At 43.6% G+C, this 16,304-nt stretch overlaps 1 protein-coding gene across 2 annotated transcripts; it reads right to left on the reverse strand.

The window, feature by feature from the left end:
• Positions 1 to 56: 56 nt before the first annotated feature.
• RAD51AP1 (RAD51 associated protein 1) lies at positions 57 to 16,155 on the reverse strand. Of its 2 annotated transcripts, none has more exons than XM_079975496.1 (7): positions 16,023 to 16,155; positions 12,921 to 12,976; positions 7,273 to 7,408; positions 6,844 to 6,953; positions 6,209 to 6,367; positions 4,686 to 4,796; positions 57 to 718 (listed from the first exon to the last, which is right to left on the reverse strand). In XM_079975496.1, the coding sequence occupies exons 1-7, from the start codon at positions 16,040 to 16,042 to the stop codon at positions 591 to 593; spliced, it is 720 nt and encodes a 239-aa protein (XP_079831622.1). In that variant the 5' UTR covers positions 16,043 to 16,155; the 3' UTR covers positions 57 to 590. The 2 variants fall into 2 exon arrangements, with proteins under 2 accessions (XP_079831622.1, XP_079831621.1); XM_079975495.1 differs by having other exon boundaries at positions 4,686 to 4,826.
• Between the last annotated feature and the right edge of the window lie 149 nt (positions 16,156 to 16,304).

Here is a 16,304-nt window from a genome sequence, read left to right on the forward strand (position 1 = left end):
GTATTTTGCTCAAGGTGTCAACAAGGAAGACTTAAAATGGCTAACACAAACAGCTCTTTGCTCTTTATACAGATATTTTATTTCACTTAAAAGGGACAGAGATACATAATATACATTTACCAATAAAATCCACACATCAAACATCAGAAAATAACAGCATAAATTTCTGAAAATATGTTTTCTATCAAAAGGATGGTAGAAACTTCAATATTGCTTTTAGCAAAATATCCAAGTTACAAGTGAACTGGTCTTCATGATGATTCAAAATGCAGCATCTAAAAACTGGAAACTAGCCTGGATCACAATTGATTTCTATGAAGTATTAAGCCAGCCAATGATCTGAAGATTTCAGTGTGTGTGTGTGTGTGTGTGTGTGTGTGTGTCACAACAACACTGGAGTTTAAGTGCTGTCAATACCTCACACTTTACACTTTTTGAGAATGAAATCTTTTTTAAAATGCATCAACTTTATCTCATTCAGAATGATAAATATATATTGCCTGAAACAAAATCTGCAATTTTAAAAAATTCTACAGCACACCCAAAGTATTTAATTTCAATTTGCGACCCTCTGAAGACATCGCAGGTACTCAGGTACTGGCAAAACTCGGGTGCAGTGATTTCACTCTTGCCAACCTAGAGAGGCCAAGCCTGAGACCTTGTGTGGGTGATTTCCCATGGGTTCTTCCCAGCTGTATGGCACTGCTTCCAGATGTAGCTGAAAAGATTGTTGGAGAGGTACATTAAGAAAAATAAGTAGACTATAATAATAATAATAATAATAATAATAATAATAATAATAATATTTTTTTATTTATACCCCGCCCTCCCCAGCCAAGGCTGGGCTCAGAGCGGCTTACAAACAATAATAAAAACAAGAATGATTACAACTTAAAAACAAAAATAAAATACAACATTAAAATAATGGAACATTAAAATATTAAAATGTAGCCTCATCGCAGGAGGAGAAGGAAAAGAAAAAGAGGGGGGGGGAGGGAATCAAATTGGCTCCAAGCCAAAGGCCAGGCGAAACAACTCTGTCTTACAGGCCCTGCGGAAAGAAATCAGATCCTGCAGGGCCTTGGTCTCATGAGGCCGGGTTCCACCAGGCCGGGGCCAGCGTTGAAAAGGCCCTGGCTCTGGTTGAAGCCAATCTAACTTCCTTAGGGAGTTAAGGGACTAGAATATTGTATTCATGTTTCACTGCCTGCATAACAGTGAACTCTTAGTGTTGTACATGCAATTTTGTGTAAGACACAAGCTCATTTCTGGCACATACTCTTCCTCAAGCTCATTTTATCTCTTTAGAGGCTTCAGAAGAAGTATTTAGAGAGGAATTCAACAGCATGTTTTGCAAATTGTTCTGTCAGTCCAAGCTTTTCAGCTTGCACAACAGAACCATTTCCCCTCTCCTCCCTGAGCACTGTTTGGGGGGTTCTCCAGACCTCATCAGAGCCAATTTTGGGGGTGAAGGAAGAGATGGAGGAATTGTTGAGCAAGCTCCCACTAGTGCATCTTCTTAATTAAATCCAGCCCTTAACTATACAAATGCAAGAGGGCTGTAAACTTTAAAGGACTCTTTGCATGACAACGAGTCCTCAAATATATCCAGTCTCCTATTAAGTGGCAACCTCACTTAAAAAGTCTGAGTTTCAAAACAGTGGGAGACGGGGAAATATGTGGGGTAACCCATGGTTCAAGTAATCTACAAGATGCAAGAAACTCCAGTGAAAGAAACAGTGGACAAACTGAACCAAGTAGCATTAAATACCACATAATGCACAATTTCTAGTACATAAAGGGGTATTTCTGTTGTTGTTAGATCATCTCCAGTTTGTGCCAATGTTTCCATTTTGTCTCTGAGATTCCACCTTGTCTATTAGTAGCTGTCAAGGTGAAATGGGGAGGGGGGGAAGGTATCCTTGACCTCATTTATTCTGGGATATGGAACCCTTCAGCATCCTAAAGCCAACATCCTCTCCATCCCAAGGCAAGTGCTTGGCAATACAGTGGTACCTCTGGGTTGCGGAAGGGATCCGTTCTGGAGCTCCGGTCGGACCCCAAGGTTTCCGCAACCAGAGGGACTGCTTCTGCGCATGCGTGCGTGGCAAAACCCGGAAAAATACTTCTGGGTTTGCCACATACGTACAGTGGTGCCTCGCAAGACGAAAAGAATCCGTTCCGCGATTCTCTTCGTCTAGCGGTTTTTTCGTCTTGCGAAGCAAGCCCATTGACGGCTTAGCGGATTAGCGCTATTAGCGGCTTAGCGGCTTTTAGCGGCTTATCGGATAAGCAGATAAGCAGCTTAGCGGCTTAGAAAAAGGGGGGGAAAGGAAAAAAAGTCGGAAAAACTTGCAAGACATTTTCGTCTTGCGAAGCAAGCCCATAGGAAATTCGTTTTGCGAAGCACCTCCAAAACGGAAAACCCTTTCGTCTAGCGGGTTTTTCGTCTTGCGAGGTATTCGTCTTGCGGGGCACCACTGTATCCTGAAGGATATGTAACTGGAGGTGAACGTAAGTAGAGGTACTGCTGGAATGAGTCCTGTGTCCTTTACAACCTCCCACTTAGCACTAAATACATCCATCCAGCATCTATTATGCCTCTTTTTGAAAAATAGCCTTGGCATCTCCCTTTTCATTTCCACAGAAAACCTCTTTCAGCAGACACGGTGGCTTTTGTCTTCTAATACTGTATAACTGTTTGCATCCTTGACTTAAGTCTGCTTTTTTGGTGAATGGTCATCCTGGAACCCACACTGTTCTCTCTTGAAGCTTCCAGTAAATGCTCATGCTGAACCTCAACCCCTGCAGTTCTGCTCAGTGAAACTTCTACTAATATCTGGAAAGGCTTGATATTTTTTCTGGGGTTTTTTGTGTGTGCATGTTTTCCAAAAGCAGTCCAGTAGAAGCCCCAGCCTGGTGCACATTCTTGCATCCCATCAGCCTGCCAAATGAAAGCTCTAGCATGGCATGGGAAGGCAAATTCTCCCTGCCATTGGCACCTATTGCCCAGCCACAAGAATCCATCTTCCCCTTTCTCCCTCCATGTGTCTCAGCAAACTCTAGAGCAGGAGTGGCCAACTCCCAAGAGACTGCAATCTACTCACAGAGTTAAGTGATCTACCCCCTTTTGCGGGGTTCAGGTCAAAGTTGTTTAGCTGTTTTTAGGAAGGAGGAAGACCCGTTTGGGGTTCAGGTCAAAAATATTGAGCTTTTTTTAGGAGAGCCAAACTACTTGAGCATCTTTGGGGGGGAGCCAGTGATCTGCCAGTGATCTACCAGAGACATCCAGTGATCTACCAGTAGATCACGATCTACCTTTTGGACGTGCCTGCTCTTGTTTTGACTTGTGCCTCCTGCCTGATCTTGCAGGTCACGTTCTTCCCTTTTTCTCTTCCTTGCTTCAGAGAGAGCATGTGCCACAGTGCAGTGTGCAGCTTCAGCTCACAACTGCTCTTTCTCCCTGCCCTTGTGGGTAACTTGACTATGCTGTTTGTGTCTCTGAATGCCTTTTAATAAACCCGCTCTTCTGGGTAAATTACCCAAAGTCTCAGTTCCGTTTTCCTTCCAAGAAACTTTAGGATGACAATTCAAAGCAAAGACCCAAATGTTTTTGAGGACAGGGGCGGGCAGGTGTGGAGGACTCCCTGGTCTTGAATGTGGTAACTGTGCCCCTGAAAGACCAGGTGTGCAGCCTGGGAGTCAATTTGGACTCATGTGGAGGCGCAGGTCAATTCTGTGCCCAGGGCAGCTGTCTACCAGCTCCACCTGGTACGCAGGCTAAGACCCTATCTGTCTGCAGACTGTCTCGCCAGAGTGGTGCATGCTCTGGTTGTCTCCCACTTGGACTACTGCAATGTGCTCTATGTGGGGCTACCTTTGAAGGTGACCCGGAAACTACAAGTCATCCAGAATGTGGCAGCTAGACTGGTGACTGGGAGCGGCCGCTGAGACCATATAACACCAGTCCTGAAATACCTACATTGGCTCCCAGTACATTTCAGAGCACAATTCAAAGTGTTGGTGCTGAGCTTTAAAGCCCTAAATTGTCTCGGTCCAGTATACCTAAAGGAGTGTCTCCACCTCCATCGTTCTGCCCGGACACTGAGGTCCAGCTCCGAGGGCCTTCTGGTGGTTCCCTCGCTGTGAGAAGCCAAGTTACAGTGAACCAGGCAGAGGGCCTTCTCTGTAGTGGCACCCGCCCTGTGGAATGCCCTCCCATCAGAGGTCAAAGAAATAAGCAACTATCTGACTTTTAGAAGACATCTGAAGGCAACCTTGTTTAGGGAAGTTTTTAATGTTTGATGTTTTATTGTGTTTTTAATATTCTGTTGGGAGCCTCCCAGAATGGCTGGGGAAATCCAGCCAAATGAGCGAGGTATAAATAATAAATTGTTGTTGTTGTTGTGTTATTCACACCACACTCCTTTTAATGCAGCAAATTGTCCTAGGCCAGCAGCCTGTCTTCTGGCAAAAATAGAGCCAGAGGCTACTGAGGAAAAAGGTTAACCTGAGAGACCAGATTAATATATTTTTCATTATCCATGGTTCCTAAGGGGCTTTACCTGAACATGGAAAATAGGTGGAGTTAATGATTATATTTTTATCCTGGTTTTCAGACAATGATTTTGCATAGATATAGGTATCCTAAGCTACCATATAAACAGTGTATGCATTGAATATACCTGGTGACGTGCAGTTAGGCTTCTTGGCCAAAGAAGGGCTAGATGCTGTCAAAGGCTGTCCAATCTGTTCTAGAGAACTTGACAAATTCTGCAAAGCTGGTTCAGATTTGGCTGGAAGTAGTCCCATGGTCCCATCACCTCCTGGCAAATAGAAGGGGAAGAAATGGAGGCAGTGAGAGATTTTACTTTCTTGGGCTCCATGATCACTGCAGATGGTGACAGCAGCCACGAAATTAAAAGACGCCTGCTTCTTGGGAGAAAAGCAATGACAAACCTAGACAGCATCTTAAAAAGCAGAGACATCACCTTGCCAACAAAGGTCCGTATAGTAAAAGCTATGGTTTTCCCAGTAGTGATGTATGGAAGTGAGAGCTGGACCATAAAGAAGGCTGATCGCCAAAGAATTTATGCTTTTGAATTATGGTGCTGGAGGAGACTCTTGAGAGTCCCATGGACTGCAAGAAAATGAAACGTATCCATTCTTAAGGAAATCAGCCCTGAGTGCTCACTGGAAGGACAGATCCTGAAGCTGAGGCTCCAATACTTTGGCCACCTCATGAGAAGAGAAGACTCTCTGGAAAAGACCCTGATGTTGGGAAAGATGGAGGGCACAAGGAGAAGGGGATGACAGAGGACGAGATGGTTGGATAGTGTTCTCAATGCTACCAGCATGAGTTTGACCAAACTGCGGGAGGCAGTGGAAGACAGAAGTGCCTGGCGTGCTCTGGTCCATGGGGTTACAAAGAGTCGGACACGACTAAACAACAACAAAGTCCCATGGTTAAAAAATAAGAAAAAATAACTTTGGGAAATCATTTTTAATGGATGGATGATACAGAACAGAGGCTATATTTAAGAAATATGGAAGTCACCTCTAAATAGCAAATTAATTTGATAGCTACTGGGGAAAAACAAGCACATTCCTTTGACATATACTTCAATGGAGCAGTTAACAAAAAGTTTGTCCTAATAAGTTGCTAAAAAAAGGGTAAAGGACCGCTGACAGTTAAGTCCAGTCGCAAACGACTCTGGGGTTGCGGTGCTCATCTTGCTTTACTGGCCATGGAAGCCGACGTTTGTCCACAGTCAGTTTTTCCGGGTCATGTGGCCAGCATGACTAAGCCACTTCTGGCGGAACGGAACACCGAAACCAGAGCTGCGCACAGAAACGCCATTTACCTTCCCGCTGGAGTGGTACCTATTTATCTACTTGTACTTTTTGGCATGCTTTCAAACTGCTAGGTGGGCAGGAGCAGGGACCAAGCAACGGGAGCACACTGAAAATAAGGTGTTTAAATTGTGCACTTGCACACCTCTAACTTTCTCAGGATTGCACTTCAGTATGGAAACACGGGCCTGGGAAGTTGATTTCATAAAACACTCCTGTGAAAAGGCCTGGAGCGCAAGTTTCACTTAGCTTTAAAATAAGTGCTATTTTATGCAGACCACACACGCCTCTGAAAACCAGATGCAAGAAAGCTTGGCACCAAAATGGGACCAAGGAAAGAATCAAATGTGCTTACCTATCGAATCCCTCTCTGATTTGGAATCCTTCTTTTCTTTCTTTTTGCTTTCATAATTTCGCTCCCTTCCATCTTTTCTGTTTCCTGTAGCTTTCTTCTTCACAACGAATTCAACATCATCATCTTCACCGAAGCTGGAATCACCTTCAGATTCTTCAGCTGAGACCAGAAATGGGAAACAGTCAGGTACAAAGTAATGGCATAAAGTTTAGTAGTAATAGGCTAGGAAAATTAACTATCTTTCTACCACATTATTAAAAAAGAAGTCACACTGTGAGAACTTTACTCCTGAGTTAGCAGACTGTGGCTGTACAGTGCAATCAGAAATGAGCAGTTTTGAACTTTCACCTTATTCCCAGATACAGTCTCTCTTTTTTAAAGTTATCAAAATAATTAACTGAACTTGGAAGGTATTTCACTCTAGTTTTTGTGGCTGAATTTCAGAACTTCTACATTTTGTGATTTTCATCAACATCAATATTTCTCAAATAGCTTATTGGTTAAAAGAGAATTGTGAATGCCTTTTATTTCTGGTCCTAAATACATGTGGGACTGCAGCCCAAAATGTCAACACCACTTTAAGAGCAGCAAAAAGCACAAGACAGAAATGTTTCTATTGAGTCTTCAAGAATCACCTTGTTTCTGTGAATCTTGTACTTTATGGTCCCTTCCAGGTTGTTCATCCATTGATAACGCTAAGGCAACTTCCAAATCTCTCTGGTAAAGTCTATGATCTAAGGGAAGTCTGAAGCAATTTGAAAAACAGTTATGGAAAACTCATTATCAATATGTTTATTAACCTCAGTGCCAACACAAATTAAAAAAGGAAGAAAGAAACTATTTCATGCTCTGAAACCAACTTTAAATCCTGGTTTTAGATTTTATAATGGTTAAGATCAGTTCCAATAAACTGATCTTAGGTAGACAAGGGGAATTCGCTCCACTCCAAGGGAATGAACTTATATCCCCAAAGCCAGCTACCTGTTTCTTAACCACAGCTAGGAAAAAACCAGTGTTGTATCGCAAACACGTAAGTAAATTTAAAATGAATGGATTTCTCTTACCTTTTGTTTGGTGAACTCTTTTGGATCTGAATCTCCTGTTTGTGTGGCTTTTGCTCAATCTTTTTCTTTGTCAACTCAGAGCATGTCCTCTTTAATTTTTTGCTTGAAGGTGCAGTTATATTTGCAAAATCTTCATCTGTTTAGCAGAAGCACATTAGACGCACTGTAACAGTGCAAGTTCTTCCAGTTGTTTAAAATTCCCCCATTTTAACAATATGTTCAAAGCATGTATTGTAAGATATTCTAGAGCTTTAGATCTTCTGCAGTAATCCAGGATGATTTAAAACAAAATACAGTGGTACCTTGGTTTTCAAATGCCTTGGTATTCAAACAACTCGGAACCCAAACACTGCGAACCCGGAAGTGTTCCGCTTTGTGAACTTTTTCCAGAAGCTGAACATGCTGTTTTGAATGCCACACTTCTGTTTTGACTGTTACACTGAGGTCTGTCTGTTTTTGCTATTTATTTTGCATTTTTGTGGCTTTTTTGTTTTGTTTTTGTGACTGTGTGGAACCCAGTTCAGCTACTGATTGATTGTGTGACTGCAGTACATTGTTTATTCCTTTCATTTTATGGATCAATGGTCTCGTTAGATAGTAAAATTCATGTTAAATTGCTGTTTTAGGGGTTGTTTTAAAAGTCTGGAACGGATTAATCCATTTTGCATTACTTTCTATGGGAAAGCGTGCCTTGGTTTTGGAACGCTTTGGTTTTGGAACGGACTGCCGGAACAGATTAAGTTTGAGAACCAAGGTACCACCGTACAGGGAGATATTGGAAATGGGGACTTCATCTCTCTGCTTAACACTGCCTCCTCCTGAGTGCCACCCAATGCAAGGTGTGAGCAAAGGAAGCTGAAATGGGGTGTGTTTGCCCCCTTCCTTTGCCACTGTCCCCGTTTCTCCTTGCAACATGTCAGCTGAAATGAGGGAACGAGGAGGTTTGCTGCATCCAGAATTAAGAATGCTATCTCTTCAGCACCCCAAAGACAGGGAGCCAGGCAACAGGTTATGCTTATTTCATATGAAGCAGCCTTGCTGTGTGTGTTCAGAACTTTGTTAGGAAGGATTCTTCAATGAAAGCTGGAGGGTATTAAAATCAGATTTATCGTATTTTTCGCACCATTGGACGCACTTTTTTACTCTTAAAAAGTAAGGGGAAATGTCTGTGCGTCCTATGGAGCGAATGTGTGGTCCCTGGAGCCAAATTGCCCGAGTGCGGCACACTCTTGGACTGGTCTTTGGTAGTGGTGGTGGAGCCGCGCTCCCTTGCCGGCAGCCTCGGCTTCCCCCTGCAGCCCCGGGAAGCTTTGGAGCCAGGGGAGGGCTGTGCGCCCATGCCCCGCACTCCTGGGCTGTTGAATGGGGGCGGGGGGGGGGGAAGCCTCGCTCATCTGCCGGCAGCCTCGGCTTCCCCCTGCAGCCCCGGGAAGCTTTGGATCAACGGGAAGGCTGTGCGCCCATGCCCGGCACTCCTGGGCTGCTGAATGGGGGTGGGGGAGTGCTGCTCTGCCAACAGCCTGCCCTTCCCCTCAAGGTTTGGAGCAGCGGGCAGGCTGTGCGCCCATGCCCGGCACTCCTGGGCTGCTGAATGGGGGTGGGGGAGTGCTGCTCTGCCAACAGCCTGCCCTTCCCCTCAAGGTTTGGAGCAGCGGGCAGGCTGTGCGCCCATGCCCGGCACTCCTGGGCTGCTGAATGGGGGTGGGGGAGTGCTGCTCTGCCAACAGCCTGCCCTTCCCCTCAAGGTTTGGAGCAGCGGGCAGGCTGTGCGCCCATGCCCCACACTCCTGGGCTGCTGAATGGGGGTGGGGGGTGCTGCTCTGCCAACAGCCTGCCCTTCCCCTCAAGGTTTGGAGCAGCGGGCAGGCTGTGCGCCCATGCCCCACACTCCTGGGCTGCTGAATGGGGGTGGGGGGGGTGCTGCTCTGCCAACAGCCTGCCCTTCCCCTCAAGGTTTGGGGCAGTGGGCAGGCTGTGCGCCCATGCCCCACACTCCTGGGCTGCTGAATGGGGGTGGGGGGTGCTGCTCTGCCAACAGCCTGCCCTTCCCCTCAAGGTTTGGGGCAGTGGGCAGGCTGTGCGCCCATGCCCCACACTCCTGGGCTGCTGAATGGGGGTGGGGGGTGCTGCTCTGCCAACAGCCTGCCCTTCCCCTCAAGGTTTGGGGCAGTGGGCAGGCTGTGCGCCCATGCCCCACACTCCTGGGCTGCTGAATGGGGGTGGGGGGTGCTGCTCTGCCAACAGCCTGCCCTTCCCCTCAAGGTTTGGGGCAGTGGGCAGGCTGTGCGCCCATGCCCCACACTCCTGGGCTGCTGAATGGGGGTGGGGGGTGCTGCTCTGCCAACAGCCTGCCCTTCCCCTCAAGGTTTGGGGCAGCGGGCAGGCTGTTCACTGAGAGAGGGGAGGAAGAAGACGGAGAGGAGGGGAACCAAGAAGCTGGGTGAAGGGAGATGAGGTACCATAGGTTGCCGTGAGTGGAGAGTCATGGTAGAGGGCAAAGGAGAGGGAGAAGTGAAGGGGAGAAATTGTAGCCGTCACCTGAGGAGTTTGGGTGAAAGGGATGGAGAGGAGGAGGCTGGAAAAGGGGACTGTTCTGCTTGGGGGGGGGGAGAAAAAAGTGGGGAAAAGGAAGGCCTCCCAAGCCTGCCGCTGAGAAGCTCTGCTTGGTTGTTTCTTGACTGTAATTCAAGTAAAGGGAATGTTTGCGAGCAGCTGGCAGGCTGTTCGCTGAGAGAGGGAAGAGGATTGAGAGGAAAAAATGTGGCATTAGCAATGCTTTGGATGGATACGAAGATGGTATTTTACATGAAGATAGTGAAGAAAGTGATGTCAGTGACTGTGAGCAACTGAGCTTCATAAATTCTGACTTTAGCAGTGATGAGTTCTTGGGGTTCACAAAAGACTAGAAGAGTACTCAAACCTTAAAGTCTCTCTTCATTTGTTAATGACAGTGATGATGGTTCTTAATGCCATTGTTGACTGCTGTTCACTTTACATGGCTGTAATGTGATTCTGATATACCGGTTGTTTATTAAATACAGTAGTTTATACAACATTTGATTCAGAATATTTTTTCCTTGTTTTCCTCCTCTAAAAACTAGATGCGCCCTATGGTCGGGTGCGTCCAATGGAGCGAAAAATACGGTACTGAGGAGGAGACATCAACCAGCTTTCTCCTTTTTCTATTTATTTTTGGTGATCTATCTATCTCATGTACCCAGCCAGTCTTTCAAGCTTGTCCAGCTTTCATTACCCAGAACATGGTATGTATCTTCTGTAACTAAAAACCGAAAACTAGTATGTTGTAAACTAAAATGCAATCTAACTACTATGTGACACTGGGTAAGGATATCCAGACAGTAAAAAGGTCCATTAGGTCCAGTCGCGGACAACTCTGGGGTTGCGGCGCTAAGCTCGCTTTATTGGCCGAGGGAGCCAGCATACAGCTTCCGGGTCATGTGGCCAGCATGACTAAGCCGCTTCTGGCGAACCAGACCAGCACACGGAAAAGCCGTTTACCTTCCCACCAGAGTGGTACCTATTTATCTACTTGCACTTTGACGTGCTTTCAAACTGCTAGGTTGGCAGGAGCAGGGACTGAGCAACGGGAGCTCACCCCATCGCGGGGATTTGAACCGCCAACCTTCTGATCGGCAAGTCCTAGGCTCTGTGGCTCAACCCACAGCGCCACCCGCGTTCCCTCAATGAAAGCTAGAGGGTATTAAAATCAGATTTACTGGGAAGGAGACATTGACCAGTTTTCTCCTTTTTCCATTTATTTTTGGTGATCTCTCTCATGTTCCCAGCCAGTCTTTCAAGCTTGTCCAGCTTTCATCACCCAGGACATAGTATGTACAAAACTATCTTCTGTAACTAAAAACTAATATGTTTTAAACTAAAATGCAAACTAACTACTATGTGGCACTGGGTAAGGATATCCAAGCAGTAGCGCTGGGCAATATTTCGATACTTTGCCTGAAACAAGTATGAAGTCCAGATTGTAAATACAGTTTCAGACAGGTTCAGTAACAGGAGGAACAACTGACTGGAAGGAAAGCAGCAGCCCATGTCACTTGCTAGGGCGAAGAGGCAAACACACAAACAGGCAGTTAAGAAGGTGGAGCACCTTCAAGGCTGGGCTGTGGAGGGAGAGGCCAGGAGGTCCTTCGCCCGAGCAAGTGGGCAGTCTTCTTCCCTTCCTCTTGGTCGTTCCTTCCTTCCTCCACAGCCCAGCTGCTTTTTCAGATGTTATTTTGGTCATTGTGATATATCACTACATTGTGATGGTTAGCTGGTGATATATCACGATGCTGAAAACCAGGTATCGCCCAGAATTTGAAGTGCAGTGTCATCAATATACGAATGATATCCAACTCTTATTTCTCTTTTCATCAGATTCACGTTAAGCTGTCAGAAGTCCTAAACCGGAGTCCAAGATTATTAATGGACTTGATGAAGGCTAATAAACTGAAACTCAATCCAAGTAAGAGACAGAAAGTGCTGGGGAATGGGTCATCCAAATTTGAATATTGTATGGCAGTGTACATGGGCTACCCTTGAAAACCGTTCAGAAGATTGTTTGGAAGTACAAAATACCGCAGCTATGATATTAATTGGGAGCAGATGTACAGAGTGTACCTTGCCAGACTTAAAACAATAGCACTGGCTTGTAGTATGTGCTCATATTTAAATGTACAACAGGTTCGGGAAAAGCTGCGATAAACCTTTGTAGAACCAGCGCAAGCAAAGCTTAAACACAATGAACTTTTCTTCTAGTTGCACTCATATAAAACAGTTTTAGAATCATAGAATCATAGAGTTGGAAGAGACCACAAGGGCCATCGAGTCCAACCCCCTGCCAAGCAGGAAACACCATCAGAGCACTCCTGATATATGGTTGTCAAGCCTCTGCTTAAAGACCTCCAAAGAAGGAGACTCCACCACACTCCTTGGCAGCAAATTCCACTGTCAAACAGCTCTTACTGTCAGGAAGTTCTTCCTAATGTTTAGGTGGAATCTTCTTTCTTGTAGTTTGGAACCATTGCTCCGTGTCCACTTCTCTGGAGCAGCAGAAAACAACCTTTCTCCCTCCTCCTCTATGTGACATCCTTTTATATATTTGAACATAGCTATCATATCACCCCTTAACCTCCTCTTCTCCAGGCTAAACATGCCCAGCTCCCTTAGCCGTTCCTCATAAGGCATCGTTTCCAGGCCTTTGACCATTTTGGTTGCCCTCCTCTGGACACGTTCCAGTTTGTCAGTGTCCTTCTTGAACTGTGGTGCCCAGAACTGGACACAGTACTCCAGGTGAGGTCTGACCAGAGCAGAATACAGTGGCACTATCACTTCCCTTGATCTAGATGCTATACTCCTATTGATGCAGCCCAGAATTGCATTGGCTTTTTTAGCTGCCACGTCACACTGTTGGCTCATGTCAAGTTTGCGGTCAACCAAGACTCCTTTTCACATGTACTGCTCTCAAGCCAGGTGTCACCCATCTTGTATTTGTGCCTCTCATTTTTTTTGCCCAAGTGCAATACTTTACATTTCTCCCTGTTAAAATTCATCTTGTTTTAGCAAGCTTCCATGTTACTTTCCCACTGAACCTGCCCCCTTTTGGCATGAAGGAACCGCGAATGACTTACCATCATCATCTTCATCCACACTGCCAAACTGAGAATAATCAACTGCTTTCTTATTCCTAGAAGAATAAAACATGCAAATGCATAAGAGGGGTCATTTTTTGTCTGCCAATGGAACCATTATGCATATGTAAGCAGTTGTTGTATTTGAATCAAAATATTCATATTTAATTGCTACTGCTTCATACAATGATGATTCTGGGAAACATGTAAAAGTAAAATTAATTTAGGAACCGTACACTTGACTCTTCTTAAGATACTGTAGCAGCCACACAATGCCCAATTATATTTACATTACACACACACATATATACGTATATGAAACAATTATTCACTGTATTTTTTTACTAATTATTTTGCTGTAGTAGCTTCTGTATAGCTGGCTGCCTCTGAATTTTTCTCACTAATATTTCTTTCTTTCTTTTTTTTTAAGTAATATTTATTAAGTTTTAACAAAAAAAGAAAAAAGGGGTTACAAAACAGTAAAGAAAAACACAGGAAAATACAAAATCCAAAATTAAACATAAAAATAAAAAAAAATTTAAAAAATCCCTCTTTCTAGTATCTTACCGCTCATTAGCTTATTTTCATGACTTCCTCACACCTCCCTTTTTTGTATTCCATTTAAAAATTTGTTCAGCAAACCCATACCCTCTTAGTTTACCTTTAATTGTTTATCCTCACATATTATAATTTCATATTTTCATCTAATATCAATCCATTCTTGCATAATCTTAATTTGCCTTATTGCTAGAACCACTTCGTTTCATTCCAACCTCATTAACATTCAGTAATTTTACAATGTTTCTGTAAATAGATTTTAAATTTCTTCCAATTGTCTTCCACCGACTCTTCTCCCTGGTCTCGGATTCTAATATTTCTTTCAACAAGAGCATTAGAATTAGTTTTACTGAAATAAATTCGGGGCAGCCAGCTATACAACAAAGTGCAATCCATGAATAAAAATGTAAAATAAACTAATACATTTTAGATTTCTCTTAATAGATTTATGTTGCTGTAGTTTCTGTTTCTGAATCCTAGACTGCTAAAAGAAAAATATGGATAAAAATGCATGTTTCCCTTTACATATCTTCAGGCGCCAGGCAAAAGCATTCAATCAGTCCATGGCCTGGCTGTAAAAAAACAACCAACAGCCTTTTAAGCGTGTCTGTGGGAGGGAAGATATTGGCTTTTTGTTTCTTTGTTATGAATTTTGCGTTCTCACTTGGGTTTTTTGTGATCTTCAGGGGAAGGGTGGCATACAAATTCAAGGAACAAACAACATTCCCACGTGTCAAAAAAGACTATTTATGTATGCCACTACTGTGTATTTCATTATCCCAAAAATGGAAAACGAGCGAGGTCCCAACCAAAGAAGAGTGGCAACTTAAGTTGTCAGAATACGCGCAGTTTGCAGGCTTAACATATAGAATAAGAGAACAAGAAGAAGATACATTTAGAGAAGACTGGAAAACGTTTCTTGAATATATGGGGAGTAACTGTGTACAGCTGAAAACACTGGCAGCATTGAGATAAATTCAACAGTGTAAATAAGTTGTGATGGATGTAATAATGGAATACTGAATGGTATTGTTTTTGTAATATATGCAGGCGTTTGTGATATGCAAAATGAACCACGGGAAGAGAAGAAGGGAAGTCACTGATATCTTAAGGATGTAAAAATGAGTACTTTAAACTGTAAAACAGAAAATTTAATCATTTAATAAAAAATTATACACAAACAAACAAACAACAGCAGAATTCTAATTACAAAAGTTTGGAAGGAAGAGGATATCCCATCTAAGTCAGACTGGCAAAATCAAGAAAAGAGTACGCCGAACTGGCGAGATTATCAGCAAGGCTAAGAGACGTTACAGATGAAAAAATGTTCAGAGTGGGATATATAGAGAGTCTATGTAAAAGAACACTGTCAAAAGATCGATCCGTTGGCAGGTTTTGACTGAGCTTCAGTGTGCAAATAGGATAATTGTATAAAATAAAATTTATAGTAAGTCAAATAATATGGAGAAAGCAAAGTTTAAGCGCGTATTTAAGGGATGCAAGAGGAAGATCGGAGGGCTTGACAAATTTAATCACAAATGGATGTACAAAGCAAGAATGAGTTGAACGTTTATTTTTTCAATTTCTCATTTTGCCTGTAATATCTATTGTACACTCCTGTTATAAAGTTTTCAAACAGTAAAGCAGTCAAAAGCAAAAGGGGGAAAAAGAGAGAGATAAATTCAACAGTGTAAATAAGTTATGATGAATGTAATAATGGAATACGGAATGGTGTAGTTTAATGAACCACGGAAAGAGAAGAAGCGAAGTCACGGATGGAAAAAGGAGTACTTTAAATTGCAAAAAAAGAAAATGGATGTACAAAGCAAGAATGAGTTAAAGAATGAACAACCGTTTATTTTTTCAATTTATCATTTTGCCTATAATATCTATTGTACACTCCTGTTATAAAGTTTTCAAACAGTAAAGCACTCAAAAGCAAAAGGGGGAGGGGAAAAAAAAGAGATAAATTCAACAGTGTAAATAAGTTGTGATAGATGTAATAATGGAATACTGAATGGTGTTGTTTCTGTAAAATATGCAGGCGTTTGTGATATGTAAAATGAACCACGGGAAGAGAAGAAGCGAAGTCACGGGTATCTTAAGGATGGAGAAATAAGTACTTTAAATTGTAAAAAAAAGATACGATGAAAATTTGAAGTTATAACACGTATGAATTTGTTGAACCAATTTTTAAATGGAATACAAAAAGGGAGGTGTGAGGAAGTCAGGAAAATAAGTAAATGAATCACAAGAAATTAAAAAGAGGGATTTTTATTTTATTTTTTTCTTTTTCTTTTATGTTAAATTTTGATTTTTGTATTTTTCTTGTGTTTTTTTTTGTTTATCGTTTCGTAACTCTAATAAAATGTCATTTGAAAAATAAATAAATAAATAAATAAATTGTAAAAAAAAAGAAAAATTTGATAATTTAATTTAAAAAAATAATTTCGAAAAATGATAACACAAGCAAACGACAGCGGCCCAGGGGCCTCCGGCGGCCGCCCCCCCCCCCACTCGCACAACGCTCCTGCCCCGGCTCACCTCCGCGACGGCCGAGCCATCCCGGGGCTCCGCTTCGGCCCTCGGCCGCCCGGCCGCCCGTTCGGAAGCCGCGCGCGGAGAAGAGGCCGGAAGTGACGGCGACAGAAGGCCGGAAGTGACGGCGACAGGAGACCGGAAGTGACGGCGCCAGGAGACCGGAAGTGACGGCACCCGCGCCCTCGCTCGCTCTCTCTCCCGTGAGGAGAAAGTTGAGGGGGACAGAAAAGTGGGCGGGGCGCGTCCTGGCCGACGCGGGTTACTCGCGTCTCGTGGGAAAGGGGG

The sequence above is a fragment of the Podarcis cretensis genome (assembly GCF_951804945.1).
Source record: "Podarcis cretensis genome assembly, chromosome: 5".
NCBI classification, from domain to species: domain Eukaryota; kingdom Metazoa; phylum Chordata; class Lepidosauria; order Squamata; family Lacertidae; genus Podarcis; species Podarcis cretensis.

What these genes read in the sequence shown, in the direction of transcription:
- RAD51AP1 (XM_079975495.1), bottom strand. Translation starts at nt 16,042, where the DNA reads ATGGCTCGGCCGTCGCGGAG. An exon ending in ATGGCTCGGCCGTCGCGGAG is followed by an intron (nt 12,977 to 16,022) that starts GTGAGCCGGGGC and finishes TTATTCTTCTAG; the next exon opens with GAATAAGAAAGCAGTTGATT. An exon ending in AAGAGTTCACCAAACAAAAG is followed by an intron (nt 6,954 to 7,272) that starts GTAAGAGAAATC and finishes AAATTGCTTCAG; the next exon opens with ACTTCCCTTAGATCATAGAC.